Here is a 21,672-nt window from a genome sequence, read left to right on the forward strand (position 1 = left end):
AGACGCTAATTTGCAAAAAAGACAGTGCCGGAATAACTCAGCGGGTCAGGCAGCATCTCTGGAAAATGCAAAAAAAAAAGACACTAGGCGCTGGAGAAGGGTCCAGTCCCAAAACAACTGCTCTCCATGATCTCCACAAATGCTGCATGACCTGCTGAATTACTACAGCATTTTGCTCCCAAATATAAATTTAATTATTTATCATTTAGAAACACAAAACTTTCCCAAAATCAAAAAGATTAAATAAATATCTCTTCAAAAGTATGATATGTAAAAAGTTTCAGAAGGAGTCAACTCCATTAAGTTGGACTCAATGTCATTAAGTTGGAAAGAGTGCAGAGAAGAATTATGAGGATGCCACCAGGACTCAAGGGCCTGAGCCATAGGAAAGGTTATGCAGTCTAGAACTTTAGGTCTTGGAGCACAGGAGGCTGAGGGCTGATCATATAAAGGTGTATAAAATCATGAGGGGGATAGATAGGATGAATGCACACAGTCTTTTTCCCCAGGGTAGGGGAATCAAGAATTAGAGGGCATCGGTTTAAGTTGAGAGGGGAAAGAATTGATAGGAACCTGAGGGACAACTTTGCACAGAGAGTAGTGGATCTATGAAAGGAATTGCCAGAGGAACTAGTTGAGGCAGGTACCATAACATTTAAAGGACATTTGGACAGGTACGTGGATAGGACGAGTTGATGGGATATGGGTCAAACATTGGAAAATTGGAAAAGCATGGATAGGGTATCTTGGTCAGCATGAGGTTGGACTGAAGGGTCCGTTTCCATCCTATATGGTCTAACTAATAACAGATCCATCCACATTCAATTTTCAATAAATGGTACCTTACCTATTTTGTATTATCAAGAATGAGGGGGTTTATTGTAACTAAATCTTCAAGGGAAACTGATTAGCCCTTGAAGCCTTGACAAATGTCAAAAGAGATTAAGTATGTGCCAGTGAATTTTTGTCCTCAGAATTTTCAACATACTGAAAGGTATATAACAAGACGAAACAATTTCAGTGCCAAAATTAATTTTCATACTCAGCAGGGAAGGCAATTTTAAAGGTATTTATACAATTTCTTGCTATTAAAAACATAATTCTCTGTATAACCATTGCTTATAAGAGCCTGAAAATATATTCATATTTTGTGTATTGTGCTGAAGCTTTGAAGACAGGTGATCATCCTTGACATTTTCATACTCTAAAATTAATATTTTTGCTTCTTTCTAGGGTGGTTATACGTTGGTGATTCAATCTTCTGCTGAGTAATAGCCAAGAAACCTCAGAGGTGATACTTCCAAAAATGGTAACATTTCAATACTGTGAACTCACACAGTGCCTTCAATAGACCCATACAATTTATTTATTTAATGACAAAATGATTGAAGAATTCCAATCCTGAAATGCATTCCTTTGTGAGCTTCTCCACGAGTACAACATCTCTGACAGCACAAGGGAAGAAAGATGTAGCCACAGATGTATTGGTTCTGATTTCAGTCTGTTGTGAAGCCAAGATTCATTCTCTTGTTACATGCAAATGTTGTTTGTTTACAAAACTAGGAAATTAAAAAACTTTCAATTGTTCCTAATGACAAATTAGTAGCAGCAGTATCAGTCAACATTACAGCATCATTCAAATGCTAGAATTGCTACTTCAAAGTCAACAACATGTAAATTGACTCCGTCAAGGACAATTCCAAGGTACAAAACTGTCCAGCATTTCTATTAAATACACAACTTTTTTTGCCTTGTAGCAGACAAATGGAATTGTTTGAAATAGATTCAAGTTTCCTGTGTTCCACCTTTAGTTCCTTGGTGATAAATGTTTATTTTATAAAAACAATTCAAGTAAACTTTCTTTCACAACCTTCACTCAGCAATAAATTCAATCTTAGCATAATATACTTTCTCCTGTTTCAGGCAATTTTTACTTATAAGTACAGGACAGTGCCATCTAGTGTGTAGCATCGAATATGAAATTGAAAAATTTAAGGGAAACAGAAAGAATTGGCTAGATTATGAGTAGGAGATGAAAGTTAGATGATAGCAACCTTTGGAAAGATCTTCTTCATGCTGACGACCTGTGACATACAGACCAAAACCACTCAATAGCTTTTCAAATTTAGTAGTGGCACAATAAAATATCAGGAAGTAATAGAGATACAAATGCAGCTAAACACCAGCAGTGATTGAGAATACAGCCACATAATGGATAAAACCAAGACTGATATATGTAAAGTATTAGCCATAAATCAAAGAACGTGGGGCACAGTGCACAAAGTAGGATATTTAAACAGCACTAGTTGACACAAGACTGGGCCTGGTAGTAACAGTAGGGTTGTCAATTTTATTGTACAAATAATATAATGAAGTTGTGAGGCTGGCAAATAGTAGGATCTACAGCAAAATCAGTAGAATACTCCTCCAGAAGTTATGCTTCCTTTACAGTGAAATGGTTAAGCATGCTCTATGTTCCCCAAGGGTCACGCTGCAGAAGCTTACATGTACCAAAGATCCTGACAATGAAACCCGTCTGGAGCTATGCACCGACAGGCTCACCCACGGAGGGCAAGTTGATAGGGTGGTGCCTGGCGGCCGTAGAAGCTCTCAACAATGAAACTGGTAGAGGATGGTGGCTGGCCAGCAGGTGGAGCATCACAATGGTTGAGAATGTGGAAGAAGGGAGACTCCCAACTGTGGTAGAGTCCATGCCTGGACCCGGAACCGGCTCTGTCAAGGACTGTGCAGAGGCTGCCCATGCACCAGTCTCCCCATGTTCAAAGATATCACGTACAGGCTGGGGCATCATACCACCTGTATTTCCATATGAACTTTGACTTCAACTTTGAGCGATCGGTAATGATGATATTAAATTTTTGCCACAATGTCCCTATTGTATGACAAAAAAATGTGAAGCAATAAAAACCTTTACAATTGTTGAAACCCATGTTCAGATGAACTTTTCCAAGTTGAACCAATAAACAGATGGATTATCTAAGGGAATAAAGAAAGGTTCCTTGAGTCAGGAATACTCAACAGAAAAACTGTGATCAGATTCTGATTTGGAGAAGCAAATTTAAATTGATTGTGAAGATGACAAAGTGGCAACACTGAACCAATGTGTTAAAACTTCCACTCCAAATTATATCTTCATAGTATGCTGCAGACGTTTACCATCATGCATTCCAAGAAGGTTCATACGAGTCATCCGTCACAGTTAATTCTTGCACTGCTAAATTATAACCATAGTGTATAGATGCTTTTGAATCCTATTGAAGTGGCATGGTTGGTTAAACCACGCAAGATTGACTGAATCATAAAGTAAAAATTGCATTGAGAGCCGGAAGATTTTGCTACTGAGGATTATAGAACATCATAAGAAGTTTGATTTCCGTTTACAAACTATATTTTAGATAAATTACTTTTTTTTAAACCCTTAAAAGAACCAAATTAATCCTATATTGACATTTGTTGCTTTCTTCGGAAACAGCACATTTTGTGAATACTCTCTCTGGTATTTTTAAATCTTGCTATTTTGATGTAGGATAGTGACAAATATAAATGCTTATAGTTAAAATTTACAAATACATTTAACATGCCACATCCAGGTCCAATATGTTGCTCGAGTCATGAGGAGATATTGTGGAAATTGTACATAAATTCTGTGGGTGTGGCTGCAAAATTGTGCGTAAAGAATCCTCAATGGATTTGCATTACCAGATGTAGTGAGGCATGGCTTACTCATGGGAGATCCAGTAAATTAATAACGGGAAGAATTTAAACCAGAACAAGTATGTAACAATTAAAGCTGTGAAAGGTTTTGAAGGAAAATCAGGAAAATTTGTTAATTTGGAACAAAACATCGTTCTGCAATTTTATCATTGCGCCCATCTCCTTTGTGCTACTTCCTTTTCAAAAAAGCTAGAATGGTACATTTAATGTAATGTTACTATTCATTACTGGATAACAGATGTTTCTTATTCAGGTTTCAATACATTTTCTAGCCTTGGTTTTCATAATTTTCTTATGCGACAATCTCTCCACTTAGAAATGATAGATCTAATCTCTTTTGGTGCCGATTCAGTCTGCACCCCAACCCACTCATTTCAATTCGCAACCCCCTCCCACTTTGATGTTTTGTTTTCAGCCTTTTACAGTATTAAGATTAACAACATTCAAAAGGGCCCAGGAAAGAGCATACGATTCAAGTAGGCTTACATCTTCAATAATGAGCTCAACAATTCAAGCTCATAGACAACAGGTGCTCAGGTGGTGATAATAGTATTTACACGTCATCTAAGCCTATCCTTTTCTTTTGTACTCGACACATTTTGAATGGCACATGGAAACACCACTGTGGCTCCTCCCAAAACACATACCATCTTAACTTGGAAATGCATTGCTGTTCCTTCACTGCCACTGACTTCAACCCCCTACCCTACAGGGTTGAGAAATGAATATAGTAACAAGGTACTGCATGTGATAGCTTACAAAAAAATACACAAAATGCTGAAGTAATTCAGGAAGTCAGGCAGCATCTCTGGAGAAGATGTAGAAACGTGGAAGAACGGATGCGGGGTAATACACAAATGGACACAAAGTGCTGGAGTAAGTCTGTGGGTCAGGCAACATCCCTGGAAAACATGGATAGGTCAACAGAATCACTGAAGAAGGGTCTCTACCCAAAATGTCACCCATCTACGTTCTCTGAGATGAGGCCTGGCCAGCTGGCTCCAGCACTTTGTGTCTTTAAAAAAAAAATAGGATTGAGGGAATACAATGTTTTCAAAATGGCATTTGACATTGCAATAAATACTACAACCTCCAAATAAGCTCAGAATTACATAGATTATTATTGTCACTATTATGGTTTGTTTTTTTATGTGTGCGGGTGTATATATATATATATATATATATATATATATGTGTGTACTCTCTCTCACAAATGGCCTCCCCTTTATTCTAAGATAGGTGAGACATTCTGGTTCTCGAGCCAGCACCACCATTCATTGTTTTCCTGCATCTAACAATAACCCGTGCCAGTCCTTTCCCCATATCCATTGATTCCACTAGCCCCTAGAGCTCTCTCTAACTCTCTCTAAAATCCATCCAGTGATTTGGCCTCCACTGCCCTATGTGGCAGGGAATTCCACAAATTCACCACAGGTTGAAAAAGTTTTTTCTCACCTCAGTCTTAAATGGCCTCCCCTTTATTCTAAGACTGTGACACCTGGTTCTGGGAACATTTTTCCTGCATCTAACTTGTCCAGTCCTTTTATAAGTTTATATAAGATCCCCCTCATCCTTCTAAACTCCAGTGAATACAAGCCTAGTCTTTTCAATCTTTCCTCATATGACAGTCCCGCCATCCCAGGGATCAATCTCGTGAACCTACGCTGCACTGCCTCAATCACAAGGATGTCCTTCCACAAATTGGGAGACCAAAACTGTACGCAATCCTCCAGATGTGGTCTTACCAGAGCCCTATACAACTGCAGAAGAACCTCTCTACTCCTATACTGAAATCCTCTTGTTATGCAGGCCAACATTCTATTAGCTTTCTTCACTGCCTGCTGTACCTGAACGCCAACTTTCAGTGTCCGGTGTACAAGGACACGCTGCTCCCCCGTACCTAACCCCATTGAGATAATAATCTGCCCCCTTGTTTTTGCCACCAAAGTGAATAACCTCACATTTATCTATATTATACTGCATCTGCCCACTCACTCAACCTGTCCAAGTCACCCTGCAACCGCCTAACATCCTCTTCACAGTTCAAACTGTGAGTATGTGTGTGTGTGTGTGTATATATAAATATACACACACACTGAACTTTTTTTCGCTCTTGTTTATTATATTGTTTACCGTGCATTATGTTTACATATTCTGTTGTGCTGCTGCAAGCATGAATGTCATTGTTCTATCTTGGACGTGACAATGAAACACTATTGACCATTGAACTTCCACACATCCTAAATAACATTCAAAGACATAAACTTTTTGTTTATACACCACAATACAACCCGACCTCTGCATATTTCCATGATGTTCTGCAGTAACCCTGCTTCAATCTTTGTGTATTATTATTATTATTATTATTAATCCTCCTCCCTTCAGTTGGGAGCAGGTCAGAAGAAGGGTCTCGACTCGAAACGTGGCCAATTCCTTCTTTCCATAGATGCTGCCTCACCCGCTGAATTACCCCCCGTATTTTATATCTACCTTTGATTTACCAGCATCTGCAGTTTCTTCTTTAAACAACTGAATTTTGAGCACCATGGTCTCACGAGGACCAATCAACATCGAGATTCCTCGCGACGAATAGGAATGCAGCAACCCTCCTGCGGATTAAAGATCGCCGCCCATCCAACCAATCGCCACCAGGAGACGCGGAGGTGCGATTCCGACCAATCGGCGCGCGGGAAAGCAAAGCGGTGCGACCAATCAGTGTGGGGGATTGTCCCCAGCGGGGCGGGGCGGGGAGGGTCGGCGGCCAATCGGGTTTCGAGCAGCGTCGCCCAATGCAGAGCGCGCTCGGGCTGCCCTCAGCTCGAGCCGGAGTTGTCCGTCGAGAGGAAAAGCGGCGCGGAAAAAGAAGTCCGAAGCTCCCACTGCCAACCAACCAACCAACCGCCCTCGCTTCACCATGGGCGCCAAGGCGGAGCTCACCGACAACAAGCGGCTCAGCTGCAAAATCTGACATTATAATCTCCAGCGGTTCAAAGTTTTTTTTGTATAGCTTTTTTTTTAAAAGCATGTTTGATGCATTGGTGTGGAGAACGCTCACACACCCACACACACATGCACTGACTGACTGACAAAACTCAAACTTTGTCAGCAGCAGGCTCGATGGTGTTAAAAAAAGTTGGGATGTCTTCTATTAGGAGTTGAAACTTTTAAGGTTCAGCCGATTTCTGTGAAACATTAGAGTTACCTCACTTACTGCAGTAAACTTGCATCGGAAATATAAAACAAGTTAAAAAAAAAAATGTTTTAAAATAAGCAAGTTGGAAGTTAATGATCAACCAGGAGTTAAAGGAGGGAGTTAAGTTCAAAGGGATTAATTATCACTGTCTGGAATTCCCTGGCTTCGGATCAGTGGAATTAAAGGAACAGAAATTGCCGAGGATTGGAAAGAAAACGCGTCAATTTCTACCTCTTTCCCCCCTGGGTGTGGGGTGAAAGCGGCCGAGAGGCTGGAGGAGTGTCGGCCAGACCATCAGGACTTTGGAGAGAGACCCGAGCCCTCACCGGGGAGCTGGCAATGATTAATTCTGGAAAAGCGGCAAGAGATTAAACCCAACCCGATCCTTCTCACCATCGTAAAAGAAATCGCCAGGCGGCGGATCAGAGCTCGCGTTTATTCATTTCAGGTTTTAAAACATTTCATCCGGGGGGGGAGGAAATCGGCAACTGAAAGAGTTGATACCAAAGCACAAGCAATTGCAAAAGAGCGATCTGACTGCACTGATCGAGAATATCAACAGATGATGGGAGTCGCGAGTTGTGAGCTGATCGATAATCGCGTTAACACGGTGTTAGTTGTGGACGGTGATTGCCCAGAGATAATTGATAAATCAGGGGCTGGAACCCGGGGCCCGGGGGAGCTGATCGCTAATTCGAACAGGAAGAGGACACCAGACTCCGAGGCTACCGGCCATAAACTAATTGTAAGATCAACGACGTCGGTAATCAATCATTCGAAGGATCGATGCCAAAGCATATTCGTGCAAGGTCCGGTTGGGACCTTTCACCTACGAGGGATCGATGAGCGGGGGTCGGATTCGGTCCGTACTCGGGGTATGGGAATTGCCAAAGAAAACGGGAGTACGGACAGTGCAATCAATAACCAAAGGGAAATAAAGCAAGGGCCTTGTTTGAGAGAAGTAATCAATAACCAGGTGATTGGGATCCCAAGTGACGGTGGGATGGATGCACCGATCATGGAACCGAAATCGGGAAAATTCAAAAAGACACGCGGATTTGCCTGTGCAGGAAGAAACTTTAATATGTTTGGATGTTTTGGGGGATTGTGGACATTTGTGCTGTTTCATATCCACGTGCTACAGACCTTTGCGCAAGGTAAGACGAGACGAGCATTTAGTTTGTCTGGAATCATTCTGGCTAGGAGGGTTAAAGTGTTGTTTACCGACCAGATTTAAAAAAAAAAAAATCGGGGATTGCTCACGAGAGCAAGTGCGTGTTGTAGTTTAAGGATTTAATTTGTTTTAAGAGGCTTCGCGGTCAACAAACTGGCAGCCAAATAGTGCACCTAAAGTGTTAAACGTGGAATATTATACGCTATCATTTTTCACAGGCGGCGTACTTTCCAAACTGACTTGTAGTATTAGGGGACAATTATCCACCGGCGACAGAGTTAATGAGACAGCGTCCTATTTCAGTTTTTTTCCAAGAAGAAGGATTAATAATTGAAACATTAGGCACCAATCAGTATAAATGAGTGCCTTTACCGGCCCCGCTTGTCATTGGCGATTGTAACACTAAATGGCAGCGTACAGTTCTAATTTATTTTTTATCATTTCAAACCAATCTCCCAGACTCACAGTGTTTGTTTTATTTTGAACCATCTAGCGTTCTTCCATATGTGTGCAAAGCCCACTGCAGTTAACCGACTAAAAGTGTTGTTGCTTCGCGATCGTATATTGTTTGATCTGTGAGATGAGACCGAACAGTTTTTACTTGGCGAATAAACCAATGTTGTATCATGGATAGACAAAATGTAGGAATGTTACAAAATTTTGAGGTTTTAAAAATCAAGCCTGTAATTTATCCCATCAGATAAAGCATAAAAAGAACTTTAATTTGATACCTAATTCACTTTCATATCTTCAGTATTAAAAGCGTTATGGTCATTTACATACTCGGAAATCGGCATCTTGTTCCCTATTGCTTTTCCATTGACTTAACACAAAAGCTGTGATCAGGACAGTCAAAAGCCCATAACTTCCTTAAAAATTAAGAGAGCTGAATGCCATTTTCAGTTATTGTAGATTGAAGCACTCTGAAACAAATATGAAACGTCTTACTTGGATTAAAGCATAAAATTAGTTAGTTACCTAATTGTAGCTAATTACAAAGTTGACTTGAGACGGAAGTAGTAATAAACACCGAGACTGCCTTAAATTCAAAAATGCGATATTCTCAAGATCAGAACTTTAATATTATTGTATTATATGCTGTAAGTCCGTAACAGACAGGTAAAGAAATTACAATTTCTAGCAAAAGACCAAGTCTTTATGGAGAAGATCAATTGCTAGCTGGCGTATCATAATCAGTAGCATCATCACACTCCTCAGATTGTAACCAATAAGCAACTCTGTACACCTTGTTTTTCCTCAACTTTTCAATTTTGGCATTGTAAACTACAAGTTTTTGCGCTTCAAACCACACATGACATGTTTTTCTGTCCACAACTTTCCCATTAAGAATGTCCTGTAGATCATCACATTTGGAGTAGTCCAAATTCGGATAACCTCTACGAATGCTGTCTAAATCAGTCTCTTTTGCTGGGCATTTGGATTGACAATTTTGCATTTCTTCTTCGGAGACATCAGTCTAAAATGTAAAGAAGAAAAAAAAACACTGAACAGCATTAACAGAAACAAGTTATTATTTGCAGTTTCAGAAAAAAAGGTAGAAATGATAAAGTTAAATGCTAAAACAAATATTAAATACCCAACAAAAAAATCATATTCATCAGTTTCATCAAATCAATTATTCATCTAATCAATTCATCTAAATTCAATTACTAAATCTAAACATCTATCCATTTCTTTAAAAAAGGCAAAAACAAATTAATAGCCTAAGTATCCAAATAACAAACGGATCCCATTCACACAAGAATTCACAATATAACATGATTTTTAAATCTCACTTTGTCATGAATTTATATGCCAAATGGAAGGAATTTAATGTTTAATTCCCATAAATTAATCCAGAAACATCCTTTCTCAAGATAATCAAAATCATTTTTTTTTTGCACAATACATCTGACTACAACTGTACTATAGACATTTAGTATGAAAATATTGATTATGTATAGACAATAACACAACATATAGGTGGTTTAGATGTTCTTATGACATGATTGTGCAAAAAAATAATGAATTTGATTATCTTGAGAGTGGATGTTTCTGGAATATGATCGATTGGAATGTTGCCGTTGCCATAAATTTTAAGCCCCTATCGGCAGGCAAGACATGGCTGATTCGTATGTGGGCCTAAATAACATTTTTCGCATCATAAGATTAAAAAGAAATCAAACCAAAAAGCAAGATAATATGTTAATAAACAATATACCTTTTGTTTTGTCCTGATATTGCGATCCGTGATGTTGAAGGCGTTAGAAGTCGCATTTAACTTCAATCCAGCGATGCAATGGTCCAGCAAATTTTAAAAAAATAAGCCGGGAATGGAAACCCGAACGATCAGCTAGCAACCCGAGGAAATCCCTCTCCGACAACCAATACAAACCTGCATATTAATCCCCCCCCCCCCCCCCCCCCCCCCCCCTAAAGCCTCCGGAATCGCAGGCACAGGCAGTGGCAGATCTGTAGTGCCGCTGATGGTAGGTTTCGTAACAACGCTACAAAATGCTGGAGTAACTCAGCGGGACAGGCAGCATCTCTGGAGAGAAGGAATTGGTGACGTTTCGGGTCAAGACCCTTCTTCAGTCTGATTTAACCTTTGATTTAAACTAGCATATCCATTTCTTTTCCTACACACGTTGTATCATGGATGTTTGGTTATTTTAATTAATTTTCTTGAAGGGGACGTCATCATAATGTGTGTACCTATAACTCGTTTATTAAAGTTGCAGTAGCCTTGATCCTAATTCGTATCTCAAGAAGTGGTATTTGTTTAATAAAATTTATTTTTTGCAAACCATCGGTACATGTAAATTCTTATAATTTAAACGTTTTAAAATGTAACTTTAATATCAACTTTAACATAACAACAATAACATAACCTGTACATCTACTTATTTTGCATTGACTTTATTTAATTTCCATGACTTAGTTTATGGCTCTGGTTTCTTATATATTCACTTTTTCCTTAGAAAACAGACCAAAATAGTGGATGGTAGACAAAAATGCTGGGGAAACTCAGAGGGTGAGGCAGCATCTATGGAGCAAAGGAATAGGCGACGTTTCGGGCCGAGACCCTTCTTCAGTCTCCATCATTTTTGTCTACCTTCGATTTTTCCAGCATCTGCAGTTCTTTCTTAAAAATATTGGAAGGATTCAGATTGATTAGCTATCTGTTTGGATGCAGTGTTATCATATTTCCTTGCATGATGACAGCCTTTTGTGCCAGCTGACGGAGTGATAGCTGATTGAATATGGTGGGATGAGCACCCGACCAGGCACAAGCGTCCAACTGACTTGTCAACTCAGTATTAAGAGTTGGGAGCTTTAATCTCCATTCCTCAGACTATCCAGAGTTGTGTTCAAGCCCTGTCCCAGTCCTACTGCAGACTCCCTGCTTTATCCAGACTACCTGACCCTTCAACTATCCTTTTGATTCGGAGGTTGGTGTTGGGGGGCCGCTACTCTTCACGTTCTATATCAGTGATTTGGATGATATGAAGATAGGTGGAGGGGCATGGATCGTAGAGGAAGCATGGAGTCTGCAGAAAGACTTGGGAAGGTTGGGAGAGTGGGCAAAAGAGTGGCAGATGGAACACAGCATAGCAAAGTATGCAGTCATGCACTTTGGTAGTGGGAATCAAGGCGTAGACTATTTTTAGATGGGGACAGGATTAAGAAATCAGAGGTGTAAAAGGACTTGGGAGTGCTGGTGCAGAATTACCAAAAGTTTAATTTGCATGTGGGATCAGTAATAAGGAAGGCAAATGTAATGTTAACATTTATTTTCTGTAGACTAGAATATAAAAACAGGGATGTAATGGTGAGGCTTTATGAGGCACTAATTAGACTGCACTTGGATTATTGAGGAGCTTTAGGCCCCATATCTGAGGAGGGATGTGCTGGCATTGGAGTTTAGAAGGATGGTGTGGGGAACTTACTGAATAGTGAAAGGCCTGGATAGAGTGGATATGGAGTTCAGTTCAGTTTTATTTGTCATATGTAGGTTAACACAGGGTCAACGGTACAATGAAATGTGTTAGACAAGACAATAGTTGAAGAGTCTAGGACCCAGAAGTCAGCCCCAGAATAAAAGGACGTACCTTTGGAAACGACATCAGGAGGAATTTCTTTAGTCGGAGGGTGAGAATGTGTGGAATTCAGGCCAAGTCATTGGGTATTTTTAAAGTGGAGACAGACAGATTCTTGATTAATAAGAGTGTCAGAGGGTATCGTGAGAAGGCAGGAGAATGGGGTTGAGAGGGAAAGTTTTAATGGCAGAGAAGATTCGATGAGCTACATGGCCAAATTCTGCTCCTGTAACTTACGAACTTTCCCCCGTAATAATTTTGTCTACCATTGAGGATGTCCATTTGAGGTGAGTAAAAAATTTGGACGCAATGTGTGGAAGCTTTTTTGGAGATACTTGGAGAATTGTTGAAAATGAGGCAAATCTTCTCTCCCCATGAGAAGTATTTAGACAAGCACTTGTGGTACCATAGCATAGTAGGTTATAGACGGTGATGCAAAATAGAATTAGAATAGATAGGAAGTTGGTGGCTTGATATAAGGGACATGGTAAGCACAAAATCCTTTCCAAATTCTATCACTCTGACATTTTCAAAACTACATTAAAAACTAATTGTAGTTGAAACTTCATGTTACATTGTCTTTTTGATTGAAGTCCCATGAGCACATTCACTACTAAAATCATTAACATTAATCAGCACACCTCAATACAGTATCTGGTTTGAAGAATTGAAAAATAATAAAATGAAGAAAGGGTTCATATGGCACAGCAAATCAATACTAAGATTTTATTCGTCCAAAGTGCTATCTGTTCTGGAATCTTCCTAATAGACTTGAAAATTTCCAATGTCACTCCACCAGATGATAAGAGTAAGATAAACTGGCAATTATTGGCCAACATCCAACACGTGTTGAAGAAGTTACACAAATCCTACGGTATTTATCTTTTTAAATTCAATTGTGAATTGAATTAAAAATAACTGGTTTGGATTTGTAAATGATGCCATTCCTAATCAATTCTCAATTTTCTTGAAAATGGTAATTAAAGGGGAAGATTGGAATAGAACTGGTGGTTAAATATGTATATGAATGGTGTGTGCTTAGGCTTCCAGGTATCCTCCAGTAAAGTTCCACAAAATGCACCTGTTAGCAAAAATGAGAGTATGTGGGATTGTAGACAACTCATTGATATGGATAGGGGATTTGTTTAAGAGATACGAGAGAGAGAGAGAGCGAGGGGATGTTGGAGAAAATGTAGATACTGGAAATTTGAAATTAAAAACTGAAAATGCTGGAAACTCTCAGCTGTTCAGTCAGGAGAAACTGAATTAATTTGTTAGAACAGGGAGATTGGCCATGCAGTTTATTTAGCAGGATGTCACAAGCAGTTTCTTCCAAGGTTCAGTACTAATTACATTTTCACTTATAAAATGACTGAGATCATTTGCTGACAACAACAGACCGACATGGGCACGGCCTACACAGTAGGGCTCTGGGAAGTGTTGTAGAGCAGAGAGATCTAGGAGTGCAGGTGCATGGTTCCTTGAAGGTTGAGTCACAGGTAGATTGGGCAGTCAAAAAAACTTTTGGCACATTGGCCTTCATCAATCATCAGTATTGAGTATAAAAGTTGGGAGGTCGTGTTGCATTTGTATAAGAGAACATGAATAGCTGACGTTCTGGGTCAGGACCCTTCTTAAGACTGAAGAGTCTGAAGGAGGGTCCCGACCCAAAATGTTACCTATCCATGATCTCCAGAGATGCCGCTGATCTGCTGAGTTACTCCAGCACTGCCTTTTTTTGTAAAACAACATCTGCAGTTCCTTGTTTCTACAGTATATCTGGAATGTCTGTTCTATTTTGTCTGAGGCTATTGCAAAGATTTGAGGTTTCGAAGATTTAAACTGCATTGCATCAATTACTTCATGTGAAATATTATGGCTTGTTACTGTTTTCAGTAACGGTTCTTTGGAGGTTAACATGTTTCTTTAGCTAAAGCTGTCTATCACCCTCCTATCTTCCCCACTATTGCCTACTCCAAAACTTGGGTTCTAAATGCATGGCATTAAAAAATAGTAACCTTGAAATTGCATTGGTTAACATTTGTTTTTCACATGCAAATTACATAATGTTCAACTTAACCCAGAGTAAATCATGCAATAATCATTCCAAGATGAAATTAATGTTGGGAAATTAAGCTAGGTATTTCAATGCACAATTCATATAAGCACATTTGATGCTTTTGCTCATGTGTTCATTCAAGGGCACTGTTATTTGTGTATTGCCCATTTCTACCCTTACCAAATTGGAAGTAGAAAGTGAACTAGAGCACATTGTTTTTTTAATCTCATTATTTAAAGAGATGCTGCTGACCTGTGCACTTTCACAACTGTTTGCAGGTTTCTTAAAAATTTTAAATGCACAGAATGTGCTAAAAGTGATAAACAAACTGATGGAGGAAGTCTGAAGAGGGTTTTGGCCCAAAATGTTGCCTATTTCCTTCGCTCCGTAGATGCTGCTGCACCCGCTGAGTTTCTCTAGTATTTTTGTGTACCTTCGATTTTCCAGCATCTGCAGTTCCTTCTTAAACACGATGGAGGAACTCAGCAGGTCAAGTAGCATCTGTGGAGGTTGAAACTCTACATTAAGGTTGAAACTCTACATTAAAAGTGAAGGCGTTCAGCTGCTGATACCGTGCCTTAAATGCCACACTGCTGATACCAACGGCAGTAACCGAATATTGGAATGACCATGATTCGCATGAGGTGGTGGCGTGGGATGTGAGATGGGGTGGAGTTGCAGGGTGATGAGTCAGAGGCCTCTGAACTGCAGGCAAAACCATGCCTTCAGCAAAGGGCCTACTTGTACAGAATATCTGGATCTCGCCATTGTGCAATGTATTCACAGAATCAGGTTTTTACCAAACCTGTCATCGCTGAACAATGTGAATGAAATGTTGTGGGGAGAACTTTGGCCATGCTTTCATGCATGGACTGCTCTCTATGAAACCCTGGTCATGTTGAGTCACAACTTGGAATACTCCAAGCTGCTGCAGCAGACCTAATTTACTGTTTACTGCTGCTTTCACTGCACCTCCTATTTCAGCGAGATGGAGCAAATGGTTCTTCAAGCACTCGGATCTGCCAGCATTACAGGCTTCCACTAATGGAAGGCATTCATTGTCCCATTAGTATCTACTCAATAACCTGTGTTTTCATACATAGGAAAAGCTTCTATTGTCTCAAAAATTTGCAAATGGTCAATGTCATTTTTCCGGTCTGTGCAGATAACATTAAGTGGCTTCCTGCACTGTTGGACATTTTCAGTGACTGCCACTATCCTGAGGAATGGCTTCTGAGAGACAATGACTACCCTTGAGTTCTATTGCTGTTAACAGTGTTCTTCAATTACAGTACTATACCAAAAGAGTCTTCAACGGCAAGGATAAAAATGGAATGCGCCACTCTTTTGCTGAAAATGACACTCTATCAATCCTTTGGTGTTGTGTAGTACCTGTACCAACTAATCACATATGTGACTTGGTCATCACATGCTATATACTCCACTGCCTAGCAAGACAGAAACTGGTCAGGAAGCAAGAGCAGCAAGAACACCCAGAGCCAAAGATTCATGAGGCAACATCAGCAGAGCAACAAGGTAGCTGCAAAGGGAAGGCCCTTGTTCAGTATCCGCATCCTTGTTTTCCAGCAAAGCAGATGAGGCAGGAGGTCGACATTGTTTGCATGGGAAGGTCTTGCACTGATTTTACTTTTGTTTTAGATTGCACTGCTGGCAACTGGCTGCTTGGCTTTATTCAGACTTGTGCTTTGACTACCAGGCTCAGAATTACTCATGCTAGCATTGGCCGTGGGGTCCATCTGCAATCCTAGGTTCCTGTGCTGGTGCAAGGTTTGATAATGAGCGACATCTTTTTCGAGGGCCATCTCCCTCCTGCATCTTTTGTTCTCTTACAAGATGGTACCATATCAACAGTCCAAACCTAATCCAACCTATCTCATCCATCCAAGCTATGTTGCAGTTGGATTATTGTTGATACATTATTATACCTTTCCCCCCTCGCTCATTGTATAACATTCTCGTTATTTGTGCTGCACCAGTCAGGTACTGAGGGATTGATTGTTCATACAAGGACCTCAGTCTTTTCAGCTGAATATTTTGTTGTTTTAACCTTGGTTTCCAATTATCTATTATTACTATAGTAGCAGGCAACTCTTCAGTTCCAAGTTGAGGTCTTGGATGCCATTGGAGGTGTCTTTGAGGTTCTTACCTCGCTATCATCAGATGGTCGCTGCATGAATTAGGTTGGTGATTTGTGAAGCCAAGGGAAGGTTGTCACGGGGTACTGTCCCTTGCCTCCTGCTGCTTTAGTTATTGTGCAATTAATTGATCCTTGAAATTCATTCTTTCAATTACATTTTTAATCTGGCTCCAGACTTATTTTTGGGGAACTTAACCGAGCTTTAACCATATTTATCTGGCAACCTCCCATGTTAAAGCTGTGCACATTTTCCATTCTTCTATTCTATGGTGGCTGTTTTAACCCTCTAACTACCAGAGATATAACACACTCCTTTGTAGATGGATACTTGTCATAATGGCTCTGAGAAATCAAAGTCCCCAGAGCAAACAAATGACCCAGTCTATACTCTGGTTGCTAACAAGATAGGACATCAATAATCAGTGCAGGTGGATCACTATAGCATTTTGATAATCTCTCACGTGCTGCTTTGCTGATCCATCTGCACTGATTATAAGGAGCCATTAAGTGATTCAGCAGCTTAACGTCGACACAATCACTGTTTTCAGTGGTCTGCAGGTCACCTTGAAGTTTTTGCTCTTGATGTGATATTTATTTGTACATTGCTTGATTTGGTGGGTAGTGTCTGACTTGGAGGCGACTTTAACCACCTCCTGCCAGGTACCTCTTTTTGCCCTAGTTTTCTTTCTGGTGCCTCTTGGTTATTGGGACCTCTCTCCTGTGGTATCTTTGTCACTGATGAGAAAGTCTTGCATCAAGTCTGGGAGCTTATCCCTTGCCTATCCCTTGGATCCTTATCGCTCCATGGTAAAGACATTATTTTGCCATCACAGGAAGTGTACTGCTCTGACGTCCTTATCATATCGGTATGCAGCAAATGATGGAAAGCTGTATTCAACTGAGTTATACATCAGGAGGTCTTATTTCAGCACATTGGGATCCAGTGCTATTTCAGTGATGGTTTACTCTACTGGAAAAGGATAAAATCCAATTTCTAGAAGTATGTCTACTGCTTAACAGCCGCAGCAAAAGACACACAGACTGCAATCGTAGAATTGGCCCCAGTTTTGAAAGGGAGGAAAGATGGGCAAGTGTTTTCTCCTAAATTACTATATTAAGAGGAAGTTGTATGTTTTTATCAATTATAAAATGGAAATAATATTTTGCTGCATGTCATATTGGGTTAAAATAAGATCCCAATGTTTAGGAAACAGTTAGACAGGTACATGGATAGGATGGGTTTGGAGGGATATGGACCAAGCACAGGCAGGTGGGACTAGTGTACCTAGAACATGTTGGCCGGTGTGGGCAAGTTGGGCCGAAGAGCCTATTTCAACACTGTGTCACTATGTTATTACAAATGTTTTTCATATCTATTATCTGCTCATGCTATGAACCTGTGCCTAAGCAGGATTCTGGCAATGCCAGTTTCAACTGATCATTTCTTTTGTGTTCAGTAAATAAGTTCAAATCTTCAGTGCTTCAAATGTTCAAAATGCTTTGTCTTTGGATTGATTAGAGTCGGAATAAGGTGCCGTGGCCGATGTCCTTGTGCATCTTCACTGTGATAATTTTTTTTTTTAATTCCCAGCTCCCAACAATTCTTCTACCATTCCCATATGCAGGTGTTTTGTATCTATGACCTGTATTTTTTCCCTTTATGATGATGTCTGTGCATTTTGTTTCTTATTCCTTGACGATTGAAAGCTAGATACCCACTTGGGGGCAGTGGGAATCCATGGGAAAGGGAGAAATACATCTCAGAAGGTAACCAATAACTGACCATTTTATTTTAAAAATTCAATCAGATTATTGGATTTATAATGTTTAATTTCAATGCACTTTACATCAATGTGAAATAGTAAATTACAATTAAAATTTCTGGCTTGTGAAAACATTCTCAGTATCCACCTATATAAAGCTTAGGCCATATTTGGAGCAATGCATGCTGTTCTGGTCAGCACATTACAGGAAGGATCATGTGGTTTAATGAGAGGAGTCAGAAGAGGTTCACGGGGCGCTGCCTGGATTAGAAATTAATCGCTATGAGGAGAGGTTGGATAAACTTGGATTGTTTTCTCTGGAATGTCAAAGGCCTAAAAGAGACGTGATAGAAGTATACAAAATTAGGAAAGACCAAGATAGTCTGAATCTATTTCTGGGTGGAAATGTCAATTACTAGATGAGAGGGGGATGTATTTAGAAGAGATATACAAGGCAAGCTTTTTACAGAGTGGATGGTGCCTGTAACACGCTGCAGGTGGGAGCAACAGAAGCAGATACAATTGTGACATTGAAGAGGCATTTGAACAAGCACATGAATATGAATAAAGGAATATGGATCATGTGTACGGAGGTGCAATTAATTTAATTTATCATGGTTGGCACAGACATTATAGGCTGAGAGATCTGTTCTTGTTTTGTACAGTTCTATAATAACAATTGGTCTTGGCTATTTTCTTGTCGAATGAAAGACCTTCTTGCATGATTGTGAGATGTCCCAGAGGGAGTCATCTTCTGAAATTAGATTAATTGTGTACTTAACATGCTGATCTTTGCACCAAGGTCTTTGGATTCTTTCAAATCATACTGTCAGGGTAGAGAATACTGAATCTTGACAGATAATAAGAAATGCCACAGTACTGATCTTTCCACTCATTGTATTGGGTTAGTTTGACGTAAAATTCTTTCTGCATCCATGTGTAACACGTAAAAGAAAATAATCAATGGATTTTCGCTCTTTCTACAAATAGTGTTGTCATACCTTTCTAAATACTTCAGTTCTAAAATAATTCTCACAATTAATTTATGGTTACTGACCATGTTTATTGATACAAGACCAGACGGGTCTAGATTTGTTTTGGAAGTCATGGCTGGCGTTTGAAGAACCCCCTTGGAAGCGGCCAGGCATAAGTGACAGAAACTTTGTTAGCTGTGGAGAGAAAGTACAAAATAATTGAGTAAAATAAATAACGTTAACAATGTGACTGGAAAAAATTAGGCTTGCTACTTATCTATTGGAAATGCCTGTTCTTTTTGAGCCTCCACTCCAATTTCCTTGTTAACCAGAATGGTTCTTGCATTCAGGGGCAAGGAGCAAAACAAAACAAAACAAAAAATGGATATTATTGCTCAGTCACCATAAATTCAGTTCATTTGGTCTTCTCCCAATTTGTTTTGTTCAGTACTTATTCATGTTTCATACGAATCATGTTGGAATGAACAGGAAATGTAAACTTTGGGAATTCGGACAGAACAAATGAGTGATACTAACCACCTAACATACTAAACCACAAATGTAATGAATTACATGCATTGCAGAGCTTTGTCCCTGATTATAAATTTCATTTTAAAACATAATCTGTAAAGATTGAGAATAATCTGCATAATCTAAATAATTGTTGTATATAATTACTAGACTAAGTGGGACCTGTTGGGTCGCAGGTTCACACGGGAGGACTGGTCTTCTAACACAATATTCCATCTCGGCACCAATTCCCATATTGGTGGCCAGTGGGGGGGGGGGGGTTCAGGAGCGTTAGCATGGGTGTCGTGGGTCAAGTCAAGCGCAGTGAGTGCAGGGCCATCCATCCATTTCATGTCAAGTCAAGCACAGGGCAGGCGGGGCCAACCAACAATACATTCCATTTGCTTTCATTTCAGGTGAGGTCTAGCAAAGTAAAGGCAAAAGCACAGGGCAGGCGGGGCCAGCCAACAATACAATCCATTTGCTTTCATTTCAGGTGAGGTCAAGCAAAGCAAAGGCAAAGCAAAAGCAAGAGAGGACCAATCAGCTGATCTCAAGATTTTTAAAACTTTCATAACCTGCCGGCCTCAGTGGAGGAGGACTGAGTAAGACGGCCAAAAATCATAGCAATATATGGTCACGTTTTTTCTAAAATCAATATACAGCGCAGACAGGAAGTGGTCAAGATGAGACTTTTAGTTATATAGATAATAGCTATGTTGAAACATTGACGGGATAATTCAGTTGAATGTATTAATTGGTACAGTTCATTTTAGGCAGTTAAATTTTATGTGGTGATATTATTACATTTCATAGTGGAGACTGAACAAACAATGAAAGGAATTGACCATTGAAAAAGAGCAAGTGGAGAACTATATAGAAAGATGAAGAATGTAGTGGGATGGTGTGAAAAGGAGGAGGGGTTGGCGAGTTAGGGTGTGATGGTTCTGGACCTTCGTTGTGAATAGAATCAGAAATTATTTGGAAGAATGTGAACAACTGTGTGCAGCAAGCAGAAATGTTTGGCCACGAATTGCAACATATGGAATTTGTTTCTGCACAGGCAAATAAAATCTGTAAACAATTTGCTCGTCCACAAGTGTGGTTGAATCGTAGAATGATGGATGTTTGAGGATGTACTGAGGTGAAGATATACAAATTACAAAACCGAGCATTCACACAATGAAACCGATGAATTTAAAGTTCAGTACTTTATCCTGATTCTAATTTTTTTGTATATTTTCTTTTTTTTTTTAATTTTATTTTTATTAGAAGTACGGTAAATTACAATCCTACACAACACATATATCTTAATACATTTTTTGTACCGCTTCATTTTTTTTGAGCTTTAAGAAAAAGGTAGAAGTAAGGAAAGTAAAGAAAGTGCGCGAGAGTCGTGTAGTGCAAGAGTGTTGGGAAAAGAAAGCCCCTTAGAAAAGAAGTTGGAGAAGGAAATAAAGTGAGAAAATAGACCCTAGAAAAGAAAGAAAGAGAAAATAGAAACAATCGCTCTATTATAACATTAAACTCCGCAGAAAGGGGACTACCAACCAAGTCTGTTTTTGTTGTTTTACCTCCCGTTACCAGGTCCTGATACCACTTATTTATATATTTGTTTTTTTTTAAATTACTATTGCACCTCATACTTGTAATAGGTCCAGAAACATAGACCACGTCTTTTGGAATTGGTCTGCTTTACCTGCTAAGAGGAATCTCATCTCTTCCAGATGTAATGTTTCAAACATATTTGATATCCACATTTTTATTGTTGGTGTGGGCGCATTTTTCCAGAATTTAAGTATAAGCTTTTTTCCCATTATTAGCCCGTAATTAAATAAATTCTTCTGAAACACGTTTAATTCAGGGTTACCTTCCGATATTCCGAAGATAATCCATTCTGGTTTTGGTACCAGTTTTATTTTGATTAATTTTGAAAAAATATCAAATATTTCATACCAGAATTTTTGGATTTTTGTACAAAAAACAAAAGAGTGCGCTATGGTAGC

General features: G+C 39.5%; 1 protein-coding gene across 1 annotated transcript in view; it reads left to right on the plus strand.

Moving 5' to 3' along the window:
- Nucleotides 1-6,539: 6,539 nt before the first annotated feature.
- sdk1a (sidekick cell adhesion molecule 1a) overlaps nucleotides 6,540-21,672 on the plus strand; it is a 513,213-nt gene continuing 498,080 nt past the window's right edge. The window contains 1 exon segment of the mRNA XM_055651028.1: nucleotides 6,540-8,085. Within this exon segment, the coding sequence (XP_055507003.1) occupies nucleotides 7,491-8,085 (595 nt within the window). The 5' untranslated portion in view covers nucleotides 6,540-7,490.

The sequence above is a fragment of the Leucoraja erinacea genome, chromosome 20 (assembly GCF_028641065.1).
Source record: "Leucoraja erinacea ecotype New England chromosome 20, Leri_hhj_1, whole genome shotgun sequence".
NCBI classification, from domain to species: Eukaryota; Metazoa; Chordata; class Chondrichthyes; order Rajiformes; family Rajidae; genus Leucoraja; species Leucoraja erinaceus.